The sequence below is a fragment of the Musa acuminata genome, chromosome BXJ1-1, assembly GCF_036884655.1.
Source record: "Musa acuminata AAA Group cultivar baxijiao chromosome BXJ1-1, Cavendish_Baxijiao_AAA, whole genome shotgun sequence".
Classification (NCBI taxonomy): domain Eukaryota; kingdom Viridiplantae; phylum Streptophyta; class Magnoliopsida; order Zingiberales; family Musaceae; genus Musa; species Musa acuminata.
In genome coordinates, this window is record NC_088327.1 from 7,988,131 (window position 1) to 8,010,089 (window position 21,959).

Below are 21,959 nucleotides of genomic sequence, written 5' to 3' on the forward strand. Positions count from 1 at the left end.
AATGAGGAGTATCAGGATTGACATAGTGCACTACGTTGACATGATATCTTGCACTCGAATGGGATAGTTGTACACTCCCATGTTGTTTGGGGTCATATAAGACGGCATCGCATAGTACAGAGCCAACCGCTTGAGAAGTCAACTATCATTAATAGATCATGTATGATCGACCTTAATTTGTTAGTATACAAGTCGACCTTTTGACTAGCATCAAGGAGCGACTTCGAACAATTCAACTCCCCTCAATCCTATTCAACACTGATTAAAGCTTCAAATGGACTGAGTCAAAAAATCATCCCTCCTCCTCGCTTAAGTCTTTATATAGGGATTCGGTGGAGAAGAAGTAATAACCCGTCAAGGGAGAGACCATACTCGGAGACGAAGCTTAGATCCGACCCGACGTTGACTTCTCATATTCAAGCATCCGTATATAGTGCTGACACATCGACCACGGCATAAGGTTCTCCAACAATAAAAATTTTTGGGTCAGAAAAATACGCCAAAGATGTCTAAGAAATAATAGACTTGAGGACTTGCAAGCGAGTCACGGGTTTCATTTCGGAATCGTTCCAAGTATGCAAGTCTTGATGGATATATCCCTCACACATAATGTAACCAACGTTGAGTGTTCATGCTATGTTGGATATCATCGTTCACCTGTTTTGAACTGGTGTTCGGATCTCTTTCTTGGATGAGAGGGAGTGGCTGGAATTGGCATCGGAATACTCGCCTGCGGTGTACAACACCTTAAAGGAAGCTGGAAGGCTGTGCATTGCCGACGAGGTACGAGCGGGATTTGCACGCACAAGAAGCCATTTCTGGGGGTTCGAAGCCCATGGCATTGTGCCAGACATCGTTTAATTCCTTGTACATGGCCTCCTCTCCGATGAGTGTTCTTTTTTGAAGATTCGTGAATGAGATAAAAATAGATAGATTGAGAAGATAATTCTATATGATTAAAGATTGAATGACCCATAACATAAAGGCTTAAACTTTTGGGTTGAAATTATAGGTGACATAATATATGTTAACCCTAATCAAATCGATTCAAATTCATCATTACAAGATTACTAATGTGCTAATCCTGACCAAATTGATTTAGATTCATCATTATAATATCACTGACACAGTATTTAGGTGAACAAAATTTGATCTAAATAAATTAAAAAATCAATAAAAAAAAGGCTAGTCAAATTGTGATTGACTTGAGTAGAAGTGGATGAGTTAATCCCTCGTAGTGTTCCCATACATGAACAGTGAAAAGATGTTGAAAATATAGATAAACAGAGATGAATAGGAAAAAATATTAAAAATATGAATAAAAATAGAAACTAAGAAGATAGTCTCATATGGTTAAAAGAATACTACATATACTATGTAAAGATTTAACCTACTATTTTAAACCTTGAGCTACATGATGGGGATATAAAGAGGAATAACCTTTGTATATGAACAAATACTAGAAGACCATAATATGCAGCGGAATTAAATAGAAACACAATCAAACAAAACACCAAGATATACGTGGAAAACCCGTGGCTCACTAGATCTGCCTCGTTGCTGTCTTTTTATAGTCTTTTTCTGCTTCTAAAACGCAGCCACCACACCCGCTAATCTTAATTAGGGTTAGATTAAGAGGGGTTGTAGGCTGTGGACTGCCCTAACCCACATGGGCTGAATATGGACTATCAGCCCAACACTACATCTGTTAACTATAGCCACCATCGTCATCGCAAGATTACTGACATTCTTGGTAAGGTTACAAGTTCACATCAGGCATCCTTTTGTGCTACGTTTCATTTATAGTCGAGTGGTTTTTAGTGCATCCTATACAGGGAATTGGAAACGGGATCCTCATCGGTGCAGTGGTCACAATTCCTGAGATTGCCCGAGTCTTCGCTCGCCGAAGCTACTTTAGCACCTTCGGTGGCAATCCTGTGTCCATGGCTGGTGGTCATGCTGTCCTCAGAGCGCTGGAGAATGAAAAGCTTTAAGAAAAGCATCGCTTGTGGGATCTTACTTGAAAGATCACCTCAAAGGCACTCAACTCAAACAAAAGCATCACAGTAACTCGCGCTTGTCATAGTTCTATTTATGTATGAATCCAAGGAAAGAGAACAGAGAGAAGAGAGAATAACACAAGATGTAGTCTCTTCTTTTAGTATCAAGTTGATGACAAGGTCTTCTTCTCATCATTATTCAAGGAGTCGCACCACAGCAACACCAATTTCCAGTTTTGCATCGCCCGATTACTGTTTGCAGATGACGTGCAGAAACGTGTTAAATCGAAGCAGCTTAACCTTTTGGTTATAGTGACTAAATGATCATCTTCTCTGTTGCTTGCTTTGACTGTTGTAGTCATTGGAGATGTGAGGGGTAGAGGTCTGATGCTTGGAGTTGAGTTGGTCACCGACCGCCGACAAAAGACTCCTGCCAAAGCTCAAGTCCTGCGTGCCATGGAGATGATGAAAGGTAAGCTTTCAGTTGCAGATGAGTTCTTGTTTCTTTCCCCGCTGTCAACAAATGGTTCTCTGATGATGAGCTGTTGCATGCTTGATGAAGCGGACATGGGTGTGCTGGTTGGGCAGGGTGGCTTCTATGACAATGTTCTCAGGAAAACTCCTCCTCTCTGCTTCTCCAAGGATGATTCTGGTATGCCATTCTTCTGCTGCAGCATTTGAATCCCAACCAATATATCATTTGGATGATTCCAATGGCATCTCTTCTTTGCTGCAGATTTCCTCGTGCGTGTGATGGACGCTGCATTGTCGAAGCTCTGAAGTGGCGACCATAAATGTAATAACAGCAGCTGCGTTGCGACAAGGAGACATCACCTCGTTTTCTCTCTCCCTCACTTTCTGAATCCGTGCGTGTAGTAGTAGCGTCTTCGTTGTGCTCTCAGTTCAGTAAATAAAGATGCAGTGACCGCATGAACAACATTAGATGTTGTCATTGATTTCTGCCTATTTTCTAAACTTTATTTCTAAGCATAAATTGGCATTATATACGTTCTGATCTAAGTTTTAGAAGTCTTGATTTATTTATTAATTAACATAACACTGGTTTTCTTTTTGTAAGATCGAGCTCGGTCATTGGGCTCATGAAGGAGCGACTGGTGCCGAACCTCTGGCAAACCCAAGACTGTAAAAGTACTGAGCATTTATTTCCTGCTGCTACAGCCGCAAAGGCACAGTGGAGGACGAAGTATCGGCAACTTGGCCAACGCTACACCTCAATCTTGTGCTCAGGCTGACGAGAATGGCTTTGCTGTGACCACAGATTATAAAGCGATTCAAACCCTCCCTTCTTCGGATAAGACGGCTGTGGATGACCCATATCCCACAACATCCCGGGATTAATCCCATGTATATGTGTAGGTGGTGAGAGGTGGAGGAGAGTAGTGAGCGGAAGAAGAGAAAGAGATGGCGGCGATGACCTTGGCAATGGGCGCGGCAGCCGCCGGCGGGCGGGTGTTCGCGGCGACGGCGGCGGCGAAGGGCGCAGGGAGCAGCGGAGAGGAGAAAGGGCTGCTGGACTGGATACTGGGAGGGCTGCAGAAGGAGGACCAGCTGCTGGAGACTGATCCCATCCTCAAGAAGGTGGAGGAGAGCAACGGCCGCGGCCGCACCACCGGGTCCAGGAAGTCGACCACCACCTCCGTCTCGGTTCCCAACAAGAGGAAGTCCGGCGGCTTCGGAGGCCTCTTCGCTAAGAAATGATGTTACTGCCCATGCACGTCGTCTTCATCTGTTACTACTACATAGATGGTCACACACTCTCCCTGCCATGAACTGTTCCTGTGTGCTTCGGGGAGAGGTGTGTTGTTCCTTTTCTTATGCTCGCTTGGGCTCCGTCTCTGATATGATTTGGCCTGAAACGACTGGGAAGCTTCACAAACATGGCCACCGATGAATGTTGTGATTCTGTTTTGCATAACATATCTAAGCTTAGGTTGAAATATGTGAGTTAGCACTTTAGATTGGTTTCATCAGTTAGTGAACCTTTACGTCGTGGCTGAGGAGTCAGCACGGTTCGATCTGATCCCAGATGTGCAAGGTCGCCGACATGGAGACTCGAGAAGCGGAAATATATGTCAAGTCGGGTTGAGCTATGAGTCTTGTTGCTTACTTCTTCATCGTCAGCCCCTGCACACAAGTCAAGGTCGGAAAGAAGATTTTCTAACTCGCCCCATCCGAAGCTTAAGTTAGCGTTGAGTGAAATAAGAATGAGTTCAATATGCGAAAAGTCCTCCCCTTCCTGATTAAGGAGGGTTAGCTTTTATACTTGCGAGGATGAGCTGGTCGTACGTGGTCAATTAACTGCGACCGGCTTGAGCTTTTGTGTGAGTGCTAACCGACCTGCACAGATAGAGCTTTCCGGGATGGCTGTACCGTGATTATGTTGTACGTACGGAGGGGGCGACAAGCGGCTGCCTGCCACGTGTGTGTTGCGTGCCACATCATACTTGAAGTTCCACATTTACATCGTCGTGTCTGCTTGCTTGGGTCCACGTGGGTGATACCAAAATATACTCTATCATTCTCTCCAGCCCCAAAGAGGTGTGCCTCGGGTTCCTTGTGGTGGGGCTCAAGGCATGGCTTAGTGCCTTTTGTTAGCTGGGTTGGCTATCATGCTGGGATTGGTGGTTTGATTGTCGGTTGATCGGGAGCTTCTATTAAGGAGTTGGACTGGTCGAGCGACATAACTCAGGGACTGGGCTGGCCGAGCAACCCTACTTGGACGCTGGACTGGCCGAGCTACACTGCTCAGGCACAAGACTGGCCGAGATATAACTCAGACATTGGACTGGCCGCAAGGGGTGGCTCGGGCATCGAATTGGCCATGAGGTATGGTTCGAGCATTGAACTGGCCGTGAGGCAAGGCTCAAGCATTGGATTGGTGGAGACGTGACTCAAACATTGGACTGGCCGAGATGTGACTCAAACATTGGACTGGCTGCAAGGTGTGGCTCATGCATTGGACTGGCCGAGACGTGACTCCAACATTGGATTGGCCGCAAGGCGTGGCTCATGCATTGGACTAGCCGAGATGTGACTCGAACATTGGATTGGCCGCAAGGCATGGCTCGAACATTGGACTGGCCGCGAGGGGTGTCTCGGGCATTGGCTTGATCGAGCAGCACTACTTAGGCCCATGTTTGGCCGAGCAGCTGCTCGGACATTGGCTGAACTGAGCAGCAACTGATTGCCCATGACTGGCCAAGTAACATTGCTCGGGCACTGGGGACTGAATTGGCCAAACAACGTAGCTCGAGTATTGGCTTGGTCGAGCAACACTATTTGGCCTCATATTTGGTCGAGTAACTGCTCGGACATTAACTGAACTGAGCAGTGACTAATTGCATATGACTGGCCGAGCAACACCATTCGAGCACTAGGGACTGGATTGGCCGAGTAACGTAGCTCGAGCATTGGCTTGGTCGAGTAATACTACTCGGGCTGATGTTTGGCCGAGCAGCTTCTCAGACATTGAATGAATAGAGCAACGATTGATTGCACATGACTGGCCGAGCAACACTGCTCGGGCACTAGGGATTGGACTGGCTGAGTAATGTAGCTCGAGTATTGGCTTGGTCGAGCAACACTACTTGGGCCCATGTTTGACCGAGCAACTGCTCGAACATTGAATGAACGGAGCAGCGACTGATTACATGTGACTGACCGAGCAACACTACTCGGGCATTAGGGACTAGACTTAGGGACTAGACTAGTTGAGCAACATAGCTCGGGTATTGTCTTGGCCGAGCAACACTACTCAGGCCAATGTTTAGTCGAATAGCTGCTCAGACAGCGACTTGCCCATGACTGGCTGAGCAGCACTGCTCGGGCACTAGGGACTGGACTGGCCGAGCAATGTAGCTCGAGCATTGGTTTGGTCGAGCAACACTACTCGAGCCCATGTTTGGCCGAGCAACTGCTCGGACATTGACTGAACATCTAGGGTAACACCTCTTTTTTTATATATTTGCACATCTTGGACTCATCTTCTTCCGGCCTCGCCATGGCGGACATTCTTCTTTCCCTGATTTGCTCACACTAGTAGCTTTTGGCGGGGCCTCTTATGCGACTTCTCGCATTTTCTTGCCACTAGTGCCTCTGCAGCAACATATTGGTTGGCCCGTTGGAGGATCTCGGGAATGGTCGCTGGTGGTCTTTCGACCAGCAACCAAAAGAATTTTGAAGAGTGTAGGCCCATCAAAAATGCCTGCATAACCAAAGAGGGGTGGGCATATGAAACCCCTCGAATCTCAGTAGCAAAGCGGGTGATGAAGAGGGAGAGGGATTCATCCTCCTTCTGCCTTAGCCCGAGGAGCATGGTTGTGGACAATTTAGGTCGTGCGCTGGCCAAGAAGTGAAGCTCGAGTTCCCTTGCAAGATGATCAAAAGATGAGACCGAGGACGACCTCAATTTGCTGTACCACATCTAAGCCAAGCCTCGGAGGGTGGTAGGAAATGCTCAATGCATCAGGGTATCGGAAGGGCCGTATAGGGCCATCTGGGCCTGGAAGTGTAATATCCCATTAGTCCCACATCGGAAGTGGGCAATATGTATGATTAGCTTATAAGGGTCTGATGAGTGTACTACATTAACTCCGGAGTTATTGGCCAGTTGGCTCATCAGACTCGGGTCATGACATTTGGTATCAGAGCTGACCTAGCATTTAGGCAGGGTGAGAGGGCTCGAGTAGGAAAGGGCTACCCGTGGATGGAGTCAAGAACTCATCACGGCGTGAGGTAGAAGTTGAGGGGGATAGGCTTGACTTGAATTTCTTGGGCAAAGGGGGACCCAACCGAGGTACTTTCCCCGAGCTCCTCCGCAATTAGGCTCAGAACGATTTGTTCTCCAAGTCAGACGATAGGGTGTTGACTTCGGGGAAGGTCGAGGTAGCGATGAGCGTACTATTGGGATATGAGGGGTGAGATGGTCATCCCAACTAACGTTTGTGCCTGGCTCGCAGCCGAGGTATTCCATTCTAGGCTTGAAGGAAGTGGGAGTTGCCCTCTAAACTCGAAGGTAGGGTGAGTCGGGGGTGGCTCTTCTCCGGGGCACTCTCCCGGGTTGCTCGGTTGGGGGTACTCTTGCGACATCAGGCTCTCTTTTTAGCGCCAAAATATTGATGAACCTTCATTGCCAGCCCCTGCACACAGGTCGAGGTCGGGAGGGGGATTTCCCGACTTGATCCCTCCGAAGCTTAAGTTATCATTGAGTGGAATAAGAGTGAGTTGAATGTGCGAAAAGTCCTCCCCCTCTTGATTAAGGAGGGTTAGCTTTTATACATGCGAGGATGAGTTAGTCGTACGGGGTTAATTAATTACGATCGACTCCTCCGGCAGTGGGCTTGAGTTTTTGTGCAAGTGCCGACCGACTTACATGGATCGATACAGCGTGGTGCCGCCCTAAGCTTTCCGGGACGATTGTACTGTGATGATATCGTTCGTACGAATGGGGCGACCACTAGCTACCATCCACGTGTGTGTTTCGCGCCACATTGTACTTGAAGTTCCACATCTATATCATCGTGTCTGCTTGCCTAGATCCACATAGGTAATACCAAAATATATCCCATCATCATCCATATTATAAAGAATTTGCATCATAAAATTCTTCTTATATGCTAACAAATAAAGCCCACGAATATAAAGAAAGAACTGAGAACTGCCCAAAATTTATATTAATAGTATTAGAATTATCAATCATGAATACTTCATTGATGGAGACATCGTAGTTTTAATTACCCTTTACCTTAAAACATAGCATTAGCTTGAAAAGTAGAGAGCATTACTGATTAAAAATATAATCATTTTTATTACTGGATTAAAGTCCTATAATTTTATTTCAAAATACTACAATTGAATCAAGTTAGCATTAGACGAGATTGATTGAATAACAGATTCAGACCGACTTCATTTCCACCATAAGAAAACAACGGGTTTGATTTGAGAAAAATAATAATCATTAAAAAAAAAGCTGAAATCACTCAGAGAGTTCCATGATTTGTGGAGGGTATAAATGTGAATAAACTTGTATTCTGTCCCTACGAAACTCCATTTAATTTCCATCTTTATCTAACGCACCTCTTCGTCTTTTACCTGTCTCATGAGCAGCCGAAATTATTGGGTCCCACACATTGGTCCAACCCAATTGTTGCCCAATCAAAATATCGGTAGGTGAATTGTTGTACGCTCTGTTGCGGCGACCTTTGTGGCGGATGGTTCGGTGGCGTCGTGTGGCTCGGGATCCAACACGACGCCACGTCATTGACCCCACCCTACCTCTCATCTTCTGCAGGCAGTGGCCGATGACGCGCGCGGACCGGAACTCCCCATAAAACTCCGATTCATAACACCGCCTCAAATCCGCCCTCCCCCTATATATATATATCCTCCCCCTTCTCCATCCTCCAATCGACCATTTTACCATTCTTGCTATCTCTTCTCTAACCGCTCATCCGCCGCCCACATCTCGTCGATCTCTGCTTAAGGGAGCGACAAGGAGAAGGAAGCAAAGGGTTTCGTTTCGTCGATCGAAGGCCAGCGATGGTGCCTCCGAGAAAAGAGGAGGGCTCGGATCGGTCGTCGGATGGAGACGCTGGCGAGGGATTTAGGGCGAACAACGGATCTGAATCCACCCACGGCGGCGGCGTCGCTGAAAGGCTGAGAGAGAACCTCCGTGGCGAATCGGACGACGATCTCTCCCACGAGGCAAGCGGCGGCGCCGGGGACGACCGGGTGCTGCCGTGGCTTCAGGCGTTGGATCTACAGGTTCTTGGCGCCTGCCGTGCGGACGAGAGGTCGAAGCCTCTGCTCAAGCTCAACGTCTCCAGCGGCCCCTCCGAGGACAAGCTGCTAGCGCAGCTGAGCCAGGTTCTCGTTTTTCCTCCTCCCCGTTTCTTGTGTTTTTTATTGCTCGTAAGATGGATTTACTATGCAATATGTGGCTTTCGCCTAATTGCTATCCTTTTTCATTTCCGCGATCATAGTCAAAATTTACTTCTTCAAAGACTATATGTCTAGGTGTAGCAACTCGAATTCTAGTTCAGAAAATTTTCGCCTGCTAAGCCATGCCCGTAGAGATCTGATGTCTAATACTTGTTGAATTAACGCAACTAATTAGTTGCATTTTATGATTTGTATGCTTTCTTATTGTATAAAAATGTGGAAGCTAGATGGTGATATGTTATGCTTGGTCAAATTTTGCTTTATTATCTTTCCTACCCTTCTCATTTATTTTATTTTTAACTTTGTTGTTTATTGTTCCTAAATATGGCCAGCATTTTGAAGCATCGGAAGTAGGGATGTTGGCAAGGTGCCTGTGTGTTCCTCTTGTTTCTGTTCGTGTAGGGAAAGTCAAGAAGCTAGGGAACATCTTATGCCCGACTGCTACAAGGTAATTCATAAACTTGATACTGATTATTTAATGTGCTTATAGAGTGATCGGGTTACTATATATCTACATTGATTGGTTTAAGTGGCTGGATATGGTCATTTTTTTCCCTGGTACTCTTTTTCTTTTACTGTCGATCTATGAATTAATCTATTATGTTGGCCCAAAATTTTATTTGCTTAATGTGACATGCACCCATATTTTGCTTTTGTTCTTTAACCGGTTGGTTTATTTTTATAAATATCTACGTAGGAAAGACTTGTTGCTGTAAATTAGATATAAAACATGTTGCCTGAAACAAATTGCATATATGTCACCTGAAACAGATTGCATATATGGATGATTTTTAATGTGAGAGGCAAGAAAATAAGTTCTCCAATAAATTATTGAGTCTATGACACTTCTCCCCTTTCTTGCAGTGGTTCAATATCAATGCAGGTCAGTTCCTGTTTTCATTGCATTATTAGTAAAACATCATAATACCTTTTTTAGCATTGTACTATCTAGAATATAGCTTCAATGTGGAGGGTATCTCTTGTGTTCTTTTCCATGATCTTGGAGCTAAACAAGATGTATTCAGGCAATATGTATCTTAAAGTTTGAAGATACACTTCTCATATTCTAGTGGAAAAAAAAAATCCACAAAGTTTGCTGTTAGTTCAATGTAGAGCACTGAAATTTGCAACAATTTGAGATGTGATTGTTTTAGACCACAGTTGATGTTTTCTGCAGCCTGTAGGATAGATGCATTGCAAATACATAATGGCCAGGCAAAAAAAATCACCATTTAAAGCGTACATTCATGAACCAGGAAAAATGAAGAGAAAATTGAAAAAGAAGGGGAAAAAGGCTCAAGAACACCCTTTCAACTTGTGTTACTATTTTGTTTTTCAACTCGGGTTCATATTGATTGTTTCAAAAATAAAAGAAAGAGTAATTGATTATTTTGAGCCAATATCCTGACATCCTTAGAACAGGTGAAGTTAACATATTGTCCCTGCTGCTGAAGTTTGTAATCATCATATATTTGGTTATAGTTTAGGAACCTAAGGAAAAGAAAAATATCTTGTTTTTTTTCTTTCAAATTGACATTACTTCTAAATCAGCATGCATGACTTCTGGAACTTTTATGATATAGCATGACTAACAAAATTATGTAGAATGATAGTCTTTGGGAGCTATGATATACAACTCTAAGGAATACTTAAAGTTGATATTTCAAGAAAATTAATGCAGTTAGGTACTGACTAATTTCTCTTATTTGTAAACTTGTGATATATGATAAGGAGTAATCTCATTCAACACTTCTTTCTCATGATGACTTACAAGTTCTTATTCATATTCATCTTCTTGTATTCATCAACCACACATTTATTTGATGCATCTGATCTTAAAAATATATAACAAGAAGGGTTAAGATAAAGTTTTAGATGTGAGATAGCTGAGAAAAGAGATGTGAGGGAATTGAGATCTGCTTAGCTTTTGATAACATGATATATTGATGGTAGGTATATTGTGACGTTGTAGCACGCTGGAGTTTGGTGCTATGTTGTTAGGTTCAATGAATTGTTCAATTAATGACACATTGAAGATGATTTATCATACTCCTGCTTTGGTTTTTTTTCTTTATGTAGTACTGTGGATTTAACCTCTGAGCTGTTCTACTACTTGGGATATGAGAGTTGGTTAACACATTGTATCTTGATTTTAAGTTGTACCCATTTCAACTGGCTGGAAAATATACGATATTTGTAGTTGTTTATGAATGATTGCAGGATTCTATGTCTCAGCTTATTAGTGATGGCATTGTTCATCATTCCAAGTAAAGAATGTCTTTTGATTTGTAGGTAAAGTGGGCGTTTGTGATGTTCTGTTAAGATCTCTGATTTATGAGCAAAAGAAGGTAGTTTCTTACATAGACTTATGGTATATTGAATTTGTATGATCATTATCCTATCCCAGTTGGATTCCAGCAATAGGATCCTTTATTATCGGAGCACATATTTGCTATTATTTTTATATGTTTGTCTTTTAGCAGAGTTTTATAGGATTATGATCTATAATGCATTTTAAGTACATAATCTGACAAATTTATCCTATGATAATGAATATTTTATCATTGTTATGAATTATTCACTGCTTAAAAGTTGCTTTATGCACTATGTTAGCCAATTCAAATTGTCTAATTCCTTGCCTTAATGGGATTCTTTATAGATTTTTATTATTAATCTTCTCTGTGAATGCACTATGCAAAAAAGATGTTACTTCTATTTTGTGATTTTGGTTCGTCATATTTTGCTCCTAGTTAGAAGTTTGGTCATTTGATGCTAAGTTGGAATAGTATTAGTGTAAAATTTTACATTTTGAGGAGAGGCTAGGCATCCTCTGATGTTCATCCCACTTCTGATCTTACATTTCAAGAGAACATGATATTACTTGCTTACAGAAAACTGGCCAAGATGTTCAATTTCTGCTTTACATTATTGGTCTTTCTGTCATGCCATTACATGCAGAAGCAAATATTTAAATTGCTTCTTCCATTTAAAATTGTATTAAATTCACTTGTCTTTTTATGAAACATTGAATTTTCCTTTGAAAAAGCATTTTTTTGTTTTAATAACATGACATTAATGTTTAAATGGTCTAATAATTAGCGACTGAATCTTTTACACTTCATCTGTTTATTTTGCTAGTATATATTTTTGAAAAAATAAAGTTTTTCACTTCCTTTTTTTGTGTCCTTGACTAGTATGATTTTTTGTACCCACTGTGAGATATTTGTATGACACCATCATCTACTTGTGACAATTCTACATGCTATGCTCTTCTATTCCATATGAAGTTTACTTTCAGATTTAAAAATGCTGCTTTGTGTCATCGTTTTTTTATTACTGCATATGCTTTAAGCTCTAACTAGTGTCTATAAAGTTCTACTTGGATAACTCCATTTTGCTTGTTGAAGCCTTGATTCTTTTTAATGCTTGAAAAACTAGTTTTCTCATTCATAAACTTTTTTTTTTTTGTCTTTCTCTGAAGTTCAACAATGGAAGCCTTCAACCTATCCTTGCTAAATTGTGAATTTTGTCTATATTGAATTTTTTTGACATAATTTGTCTAAATTGAAAGTAATTTTCTTCTAGAAAAATATCTAACCTGGAGGGATTTTCAAACACGTGTTACCTTGATGAAAATAATATTCTACTTAGAGAACCTGACTGAGCACTAGAATGGAGAGTACAAATGGATTGTGAAATCACTTCAATGCCCTTTGTTTGTCTTGGTCACATTGGAAACTCTATGCCCTTCAAGGTTGGTTTGGGAATTAGAAGCAGACTGTGATATCACCATGCTGCCCTTCTCTTATAGCAATGAGCTAGTTCCTGATGTCAACTCCATATGGCTTAAATCAGTGTCTGTACTATCTGACTTCTGTGGCCATGTGCCTAAGTAATTACTTTGCTTAACCTTTTACACTCATTTGCTAAGATGCACAAATTTATATAGATATTTGAATAATCTAAAATTTGTTTTTTATATTATTTCGCTTTAAATGCTTGCTTTTGGTTTGGCATAACTGGTGTTAGATTATAGTAGTTTATGGTCAAGTATCACCTTCAGTAAATTTTTTTCCCTTTTAGTTGCATTATTTTTCTGTTTTTGTTGAATGTTTCTTGATATTTTGTTTTAACCCTTGTCTTCTCATTGTGTAGGGGACAATTGAATCTCAATCTTTTGCCTTCATCTAATATGCACATTTCATTCATTGGGGACAACGGCTGTGCCGAGAGTTTGGCTGTTTTGAGCAATGACTTTGATAGCTTTGATGCGATTCTTGAGGAAATATCAGCAGATACTTCTGGACGTTCCTTCTTGCTAAAGCTCCCAGGACCTCGAGTCTTGTACTATTGGTGTTCCGAGAAGTCAAAGGTCCATGGCCTCGAGTTGCTTGCTAAGGTGCTTTTTCTGTTCTTACCTAAATTTTGCAATAATTTGATCATGCTCTAGGATAAGCCTGTCATGAACAAGCATTAAGGTTGCTTGTACATGTATGATTGCTATTTCCAATGTTTTTTTTAAATCCACCACTCAGGTAGGGCCATGGTGCTTTATCAGTGGATCAAACCTTAAACATCCTTTGAGTATAGTGATGTTTTTACTCACTGGGTTACAGGCAGATAATCAAGTACATGCAGATGTAGGCCTTTGTTTTCAGAAAATTCTTAATATTCTATTGATTATCTTATGTATGCAACAGATGAAAGATCTACTACAAAGGAAGCCCTCCTTATCCCGTCTTACTGGAATCTCTGAGGCACGCCTTGATTCATTTGCAACTCATCTTGGGACATATCTTCTTGGGTGCACAAACACTGCAGAAGCTAATTCAGCTGCTTCATCACATGGTTTACATGGTGGTTCAACTCCTGATGAAACTGATTGTCAGTTCGCATCTGCGGTTTCCCAATCACGTTCACGCACTGTAGAAGTGCATTTAGGACAGGTGCATTCTGTCTGTCAAGGTGGTCTGAACCCAAGATTAAGTATTTTCAAGGATGAAATGCAAAGAACAGTAACATCTACAAGAAGTGGATCTAGGGAGGAATTAAAACAGCATGGAGATTTCCATCCAAGCACATTGACAAAAAGATCTGAACCAGTGGCGTCAGTTTCTGTTTCATGTACAGTCAGTGCTCCATGTACCAGTAAATGCGAGGATGACAATTCAAGGAACATCGAACCAAGTTTGATTCGTTCCTGTGGTTTGCCTGAAATACCATCCTTACCTTCTCTCCCTTCATTCAATCCCATGTCGATTCACCTTTCTCCATCACAGACAACCAGATCAAGTTCCTTGTTTTCTCCTTACTACTGCTGGTGTCCCCCTTGCCCATCTTCACTGCAGTATAAAGCAACCTCTTCACATCTGTCATCCATCTCCGAACACATTCCTCTGCCACCTCTATCTTCATTGTTGCCTGCTGCTGCACCCACAGTTGCATCTGTGCCAGCTAAGCTGCCTATTGATGTTTCTGAGCTTGGAGCCATGACACTTCCAACTCTTCTCCCTGATGCATTAGTTCCTGCATCATTTTCTGTGTCATCACTTACCTTGCCATGCTCGCAACAAATTCCAATGTTTACGCCTTTTATATCAGATCCCATCGTCCACATTCCAGTAATTGATTTTTGTTCTTCTGGTCCGGGTTATCTTGTCAGTGCCGGACCTGCTATATCTTCGGTCCTCTCACCTCTGCTTCCAGGCCTTGTAAGTCCTCTAATACCAAAGGTAGAGTCAGCAATAGAAAAGAATGCCAGAGAAACACTTAAGATGCTTATGGCGTCATCACCCACAGCATCAAGCCCACAGTTGAATGTTCTGCCTGCTGTTTTCAACAATTTGGATGAAAGTTTTTCTTGTGCCAAGGTGAGTTAATGCAATAATTCTTGTCCTCACTTGTGACCATTTTATTAGTTTGTGTCATTAGTTTTGTTGTTGGTACTGAATTGTTAATATGTTTTGTCTCAGATGGTGAACAACCATTCTGCTGTAGTTGCTACCAGCAGTCAGCTACTCTGTGGTGGTACAGTGGATGTAGATAATGTCTCATCAGACTTATCTTGCATAGGTTTATGTTCCTTGGGAGAAGGGGTTGTTCATGAACTTTACCATACCATGAACTGCAACCCAGAGGAGGATAACTGCAGTGATGACTATGATGACCTGAAAGAGGGTTGACCTTTTGGAAGAATGGAGTAGATCACTTGGTAATCTGACTTGAAGGATATGTGAGCATGTGTAGAATTTACAAGGGCTAGATGTAGAGCATGCAGTGCACTGGATGTATTACTTGTGCAGCTATTTTCCTTTCTAGGCCGTGAGAAGTGGCTTATGTGAGCAAATTTTAACAAATGGGACGCATTACTTGTGCAGCTATTGTTGTTCTTGGAAACTATTTGTAGTTCAATTAAAAGTAGCTGGTAATTTTGTAAGATGCTGAGACTGGTAGTCTACTTCTCGACAGTGTTCTTTTGTTAAACTCCTCCATGGTGATATACACTGCTGGAAAAGCTCAGTAGGGCTTGCTTGCAGTCGAGTTAACCATAACACTATTTTGTTTTGTTCTTACACTTGGGTTCTGCCGGTAACGATTAATGGTCTACTCTACTCTTTCCGCTTACCAAAATGTAGAGAAACATACAGAAGAACACAGAGAAATAAATTGCTATATCACTACATATCATGTCAAAAAGATAAATGCGTTTTGTTGTTTTGTGTTGATAAGCTGTGTCGTCTTCTATATATGTAACGCTGAAATAGAAACATAAATATACGTCTTTATTATTTAACCAATCTCCATCAACCGACTGTTCCATTATTAGAACAGCGATGTTCCATTATTAGAACTGTTAGCATTAATATTCTTTAAGATTCCATCTTAAAACATTAATGTTATCTTAGATACTATTTATATTTTCAATTTAGGTTTGATATTAGTAACCACGATTAATAGCTGTTAACCAAAGTTGTCTTTTTTATGGATGTAAAGAAAAGGATAGGCTTTAGGTATTAAAATTTGTATGACATATCCCTTATTTCCTACTATAGTTTTTTTTTTTTTTATTTTAGTAATTTCCTACCTAAGTCTAGAACCAGTGGGTCGTCGATTGAATTGATGAATCAAATAATTTGAGTGATAGGTGTAATATTTGAACATGGGAGAGATCATATCGAGAAACCCATTGACTAGAGCTCAAATGTAAATGCATCACCTAAGGCAACCTCATGCATTTTGGGCGAGACTAAAGCTCATAATGTAAATCGAGTTTGAATCAGGCTAAATAACCATGGTAAATTTATTATTAATATGATGTTAATAAATAATAACATAAACTTTATATTTTAAACATAAAAATAAATAAAATTATAAAAAATATAATATAATAAATTAAGATGATAGAAACTAGATCATTTTTAGAGAGTTAATTTCAAATTACCTCATATAATTACTCGATATTTGTATCATCCTTTTTCTTCTCCTTCTTTACCTCATCTTTCATCGTTGTTCTCTCTCCTCATCCATTACAATCATCGAAAACCGGGTGATCCCTAGCTGATGCGATCCAGCCGAGATGGCGGATCAACCGGATCTTTCATTCCATGCCTTATCTTTGGCTCGCAACGGTACTATCAATTCATCTTAAATAAAAAGATAATTAGAATATTAAAATTATCTATTTGTCTATCGTTTTCATGTTTTCGATTTACAAGATTAAGATAAATAAAATTAGATATTTTACTTTCATAACTATAAAAATTTTAATATAAGTTTTTTAAATTTAAAGATGGAGATGCTAAAGAGAAAATAAGCCAATAGTATTATCAGATCCGATCGTTAGATGTTTTCGTGGACGAATGAAATCTGATTAAATAGGAAAAGAAAGTAATCAAACAATTAAATAAATAGATAGTCCAAAAGTAATAGATAGTCCCAAAGTGCACGGACGAGGCTCGATTACTTTTGTTTTTGCTCCCATCCGATTTCTTTTCTTTCTTTTATTTTAGCCCACAATGATAACTATACCCTTCTTTGATTCCCACACACGCCACCCCCCGCTTTTGGCTTCACGCTCTCATCATCTAAATCCTTTTGTCTCTTACGCACGCCACGCTTCACTTCTTCATCATTGAGCATATGCTGTTCGATGAAATGATTGATCGTCTAACTTGCTAAGTAGAGAGTGAGAGGAGGCACCGCCGCAACCGCATTCCATGGCTCTCGAGATCGTAGCGCCGCCGCCATTCTACCTTTCGGTCTCCACCTGCGACCTCCACCCCGACCAGACCGTCACGGGCTTCTGCGCTTCCTGCCTTCGTGAGCGCCTCGCCAGCCTCGACGTTACCCCTGGCTGCCTCTCCACGTCCTCCGTCTCCGCCTTCAGGTCCGTCTTCCCCAGGGCCTCCGCGTCCAATCCCCCCTCCTTCCTCCGCCCCGAACTCCGCCGCTGCAAATCGTTCTCCTCCGCCCGTTGCGCCTCCGGCTTCGAGACCGAGCGGAAGTCCTGCGACGCCCGCGGCCGCTACACCCTCTGGTCCCTCTTCTGCGAGGACGAATTGGATCGCGGCCATCAGCCCTTGGCTCCCTCGGCATCTGCATCGGTGGAGGGCGGAGGGACCGAGGCCCAGTTCCGGAACCTCTGGTTCGCCCCTTCTTCCTCTGGTGCGGCCCCTCCGCTCAAAACCTTCGGTGAGGAGGACGACGCGGATGAGATCAGGGCGGCGGATCCCGTGATCCATGTGGGATCGTCATTGGAGATGGACGGGGGGGAGCGGCTTGAGGAGACAGAGGTGAAGCCGATGAAGGACCACATAGACCACGAGTTTCAAGCGAAGAAGCCTCCTCACAAAGACCCCAAGAATATCGCCGACAGCTTCTGGCTCGCCGCCTCCGGATTGAGCAAGAAGCTTCAGAAGTGGCGGAGGAAGCACAAGGACAAGAAGCAAGGCGGCATAGCTGCCGCGGTAGCTACGCCGGCTGAGAAGCCGCCCAAATCCTCCCATCGGCTACGCAACACGCAGTCGGAGGCGGCCGTGGACGCGTTTAGCCGGAGATCCTGTGACACCGACCCGAGGTTCTCCCTAGACACTGGTCGGATGTCCTTAGACGACCCGAGATTCTCGTTGGACGAGTCGAGGGCCTCGTGGGACGGCTACTTGACCGGAGGCCGATCAGGGTTCGCTCGGCTGCCTCCCATGTTTGCCGTCGTTGAAGACGCCACCGCCGCTGCGATCCTCCGACCGGATAGCCTGATCCCCGTGGAGGAGGATGCTGTCGCCCCTGGCGGGTCTGCACAAACTCGGGACTACTATTTGGACTCCTCATCCAGCCGTCGCCGGCGAAGCCTTGACCGGTCCAATTCCAACTCCATCCGAGAGCAGCCTTTTGAGGTGAAGCCTGTTTCCATTGCGCGAGTCTCCCCTGCTGGTAGCGCCGAGTTTTACCATTTCCACCATGCCAATGTACTTGAAGACCGGGAATTAAGAGATTTGAGCTCAAAGTCTCTCAGGAATGAGTGTTTTGGGAGATTAGATGCACCTTCTGGAGACCTTCATGAGGGTTCTGCCACAAAGAAGCCCAGGAAATGGAGCAAAGCATGGAACATTTGGGGGCTTATACAGCGAAGAAGAAGCAGCACCAGAGGTAGGGCAGACATGGTGGAGAGATCCTTATCTGAGTCCTGGCCGACACTAAGGTCTCATCCGGGTTATAATGGCAGAATTTTACAGAGCAACAGCAGTGTAGGCTTCAGGAGATCTTTTAGTGGTAGTTTTGGCTATGGGGGTGTGAGCCGGAGCAGTCTGGAGAGTAACAGGCACAGTAACAAAAGGAGGGAGGAGCTTGTGCTGGAGAGGAATCGAAGTGCTAGGTACTCTCCGAACTGTGTTGACAATGGTATGCTGCGGTTTTACTTGACACCAGTGCGGAACAGCCGGAAGCATGGAGGGTCAGGGAAGGGTAGGGTTATTAATTCACACTATTTTATAAGGAACATGCTAGGATTGTATTGAGCTAGTAATTTGCTCCACAAGGTACTAGTTCTTCATTAACTTCATTTTTTTTATTTTGTTAGTGCATGTGATACTTGTCATCGATTGCCCAATTTTTTAAGCTCTATAAAAAAAACAGTAGTTCCTGTCTCTCCTCATCAGTTGCACAGCTGCAAACTGATATCAGATTGCAGAGGATAAGTAACACCAGAAATTTTAATAAACGTGGTCATTTTTTTTTCTTATATTAATCTTAGTATTTATACAGTTAGGAGTTTTAACTGCTAAACAGTTGCCTTTTGACAAATCTATCGTCTTCTTACTGGTACTGATAAACTTCGCAGAGGAGCTAGTGATAAATTTCTGATGATTATAGCAGTTATTAGAAAATATATTACACTTTAAATTCTCATAGAGGAGGCTGTTGTAATACCTTTTCGGTCACCATTATTTCATTGCATTTGGTAGAAGGTGCTATTCATTACAAACTAGCCACACTTGCAAACATTGCAATAATGGTCATCATGGTTGTCACAACAGCTATTATGTTGACTTTGGAGGGTCCATTATTTTATATACATGCAATAACATCAATTTAAAAAAGAACATCCAAAACAACCCATTTTGACATTGTATCAAGAAAATGCTGTTATCTTCCTTTATGAAGACCATTATATATTAGGAATAACAGTTGTATAAATTTTTTTCACTATATATCATATACAAATTACATGTATATGACATGTAAAGTGTTTTAACATTAATGTAAAGTGTTTTAACATTAATCATATCATTAATGTTGACATGTAAAGTGTTTTATCATATCAATTTAATTATGACATGTAAAGTGTTTTAACATTAATGTCGTCCATAGCAATCACTATTTTCTATCTTTCCCAACATTCCTATTTGTTATATGAAGCCAGATCTTCCTTTTCCTTCAATATAATAGTTAGCTATTCTGATGAATGCACGTATCATTCAAAACAATCAAGAAAGTGGGTTGGGAAACTTAAATTCTCTGTAGTAACCATCTGTCATTTAGTAACTTATAATGTCATTTGATCAACTGTTGTACTCGCAATATCAAGTCTTTAAAACCTAGCTTCCTAACTTAAAATTGCCTTGCAACATCAGTCGACAGTCACCTTCTTCTGTTTCCTTTATATCTTTGGTATGAGCTTATGTTATATCCTAAAAGGTCTAGGTGCCATCCAGTTATATGTCACTACAATTGCTGGCTTTGAGAGCTCAGCAAATCAGAGTGCATTATGTAGACTGCGACTATGATAAGCTGACAACTTTTGATCCTTCATGTTCTACAGGGACTCCACTTTCTTAGTTCAGATCATAAAACTTGATCTGTCAGGGGCCCTTCCATCGGAAAAGAAAATGAGGAATAGCAGGTCAAGTTTCAGGAACAATAGAAATTTGTGACATATAGAGATTGGTTTGTAGTATTGTACCAAATTATTCTATTTTTGGATTTATTACATTAGGTCAAATGGATATACTTCTTCAATTAAATGATGTACCAATGGGTAACCTATTCGAGCAAAATGTTCAAATAACTTTTTCTTTTCATTTATGACATTAGTTTTCTGATTGAAGGTTAAAAATAAATGAACTCTCATATTCTCTCTCAAGCTTAAGGCATAAGTTTAATTTATTGTCTTGCACTTAATCAGAGAATAACTTCGTATACACACTTGAAAGCAAACTTGATTATTGTACACCCCATTTTCTTGTCCAGCTATTCATTTCAAGCTAAAAATTTTAGGTATTGATGTTTTTTTTCCTGCAAATTAACTTACTAATTTATGCTTTCAGGTGAGATCACAAAACTTCAGTCCAGTTATGCTTAGGTCTTCAGGTTGTGTTATCTACCATGACTAAACACATAAAGATTATATGAAAAACCTACATATATCATGGTTGTCTGCATCTTCTATTCAGCAATTTGTGTTCCAGTCATGGTTACTCATCCAAATGTTGGACTGGATATATAAAGTCAGAATGTGAAATGGTTTGGATGCCTGATACTGCTGATTTTAGTAGAATGGATTACCTTTGAAGATTCTCGAGGTCTCAGAATAATGGAGCATCAATCCTCTATGTTGGCATTTATGTCACGGGACATATCTTTACCAGTTCATCCGAAGCAAATAACCTTCTGTTGTCAGATGTCAGAAATCTGCCTAATTTTTCATCTTAAAGGTCAGACTCATTTTTATCATTGCCGAAAGTATTGATGTTAACATCTTTTGATCATGTCTACATTTTTTTGTCACCGCAGATGATGTCATCTGGAAGAGAATCTGTTGTTGGCATTGAGAGGAACAATCTTGTTCTTCCATTGTTTGCTTGCCATCTCTGCAAAATTGTAAAGACTTCCATCCGAAGTGTCTGATCTAGCTTGTGCTTAAGAAATGCATGTCATCTTGGCGACCGATATTGACAAGAAGCTGCTTTGGAACATGCTAAAAGGCAATGGTCAAAGATCAACCGTGATTCACGGTAATGCACTCATTGTCTATTCGGATTGGACGCAGGAGTTGAGGATTTTCTCCTTGCATCCGGCTGAAAATGTTTCCATTTTAATTTGTACTGGGGTTGAGTCCCATCAAGAAAAACCAGATCTGAGAGGTTGGAGTTAAAGATGCAATCTGAGATGTCACTGCTTACTTTCTTTGTCTAAATCTGTTATGAAATGTTGCACCAAAACATGAAAGCTGTTGGGCTTTGTTCTGGATGTAAAATCTAATTGTTGTGTCAACTACATAGTGATAGATAGGAATTGTACTTGTATGTGTTGTGGAAAGTAATCTTGTTTTCTTGGGTTGAATAAACAGGACATGATCAATAAACTTTGCTCTTAACTCACTCTTTGCATTTATAATTAGATGTAATTAGTCACAGTTCCATATTGCCACTTAAAAATCTTCTTTCAAGTCCATAAGCTGTCAAGTGGTCTGGATTGGTTCAAGTTAGGAATAATATCAGAAAA

General features: G+C 41.7%; 3 protein-coding genes and 1 pseudogene across 8 annotated transcripts; all 4 read left to right on the forward strand.

Annotated features, from left to right (window-relative positions):
• The first annotated feature begins 1,680 nt into the window (after nucleotides 1-1,680).
• Nucleotides 1,681-2,895, forward strand: LOC135607660 (alanine--glyoxylate aminotransferase 2 homolog 2, mitochondrial-like; annotated as a pseudogene).
• Nucleotides 2,896-3,311: 416 nt separating this feature from the next.
• Nucleotides 3,312-3,960, forward strand: LOC103983369 (uncharacterized). Its single transcript, XM_009400593.3, has one exon. It carries the CDS (start codon nucleotides 3,423-3,425, stop codon nucleotides 3,717-3,719), a length of 297 nt encoding a protein of 98 aa, XP_009398868.2. The 5' UTR covers nucleotides 3,312-3,422; the 3' UTR covers nucleotides 3,720-3,960.
• Nucleotides 3,961-8,420: 4,460 nt separating this feature from the next.
• On the forward strand, nucleotides 8,421-15,396 carry LOC135646318 (uncharacterized). Its single transcript, XM_065165640.1, has 5 exons — nucleotides 8,421-8,885; nucleotides 9,293-9,408; nucleotides 13,116-13,359; nucleotides 13,661-14,830; nucleotides 14,933-15,396. The coding sequence occupies exons 1-5, from the start codon at nucleotides 8,559-8,561 to the stop codon at nucleotides 15,140-15,142; spliced, it is 2,067 nt and encodes a 688-aa protein (XP_065021712.1). The 5' UTR covers nucleotides 8,421-8,558; the 3' UTR covers nucleotides 15,143-15,396.
• A 1,594-nt stretch (nucleotides 15,397-16,990) lies between these two features.
• Nucleotides 16,991-21,835, forward strand: LOC135646476 (protein OCTOPUS-like). 6 transcript variants are annotated; one of them, XM_065165657.1, is made up of 4 exons: nucleotides 16,991-18,994; nucleotides 20,278-20,358; nucleotides 20,783-21,169; nucleotides 21,249-21,835. In XM_065165657.1, the coding sequence occupies exon 1, from the start codon at nucleotides 17,177-17,179 to the stop codon at nucleotides 18,971-18,973; it is 1,797 nt and encodes a 598-aa protein (XP_065021729.1). In that variant the 5' UTR covers nucleotides 16,991-17,176; the 3' UTR covers nucleotides 18,974-18,994; nucleotides 20,278-20,358; nucleotides 20,783-21,169; nucleotides 21,249-21,835. The 6 variants fall into 6 exon arrangements, with proteins under 6 accessions (XP_065021729.1, XP_065021749.1, XP_065021726.1 ...); XM_065165677.1 differs by having other exon boundaries at nucleotides 16,991-18,920; XM_065165654.1 differs by having other exon boundaries at nucleotides 20,278-21,169.
• The last annotated feature ends 124 nt before the right edge of the window (nucleotides 21,836-21,959 follow it).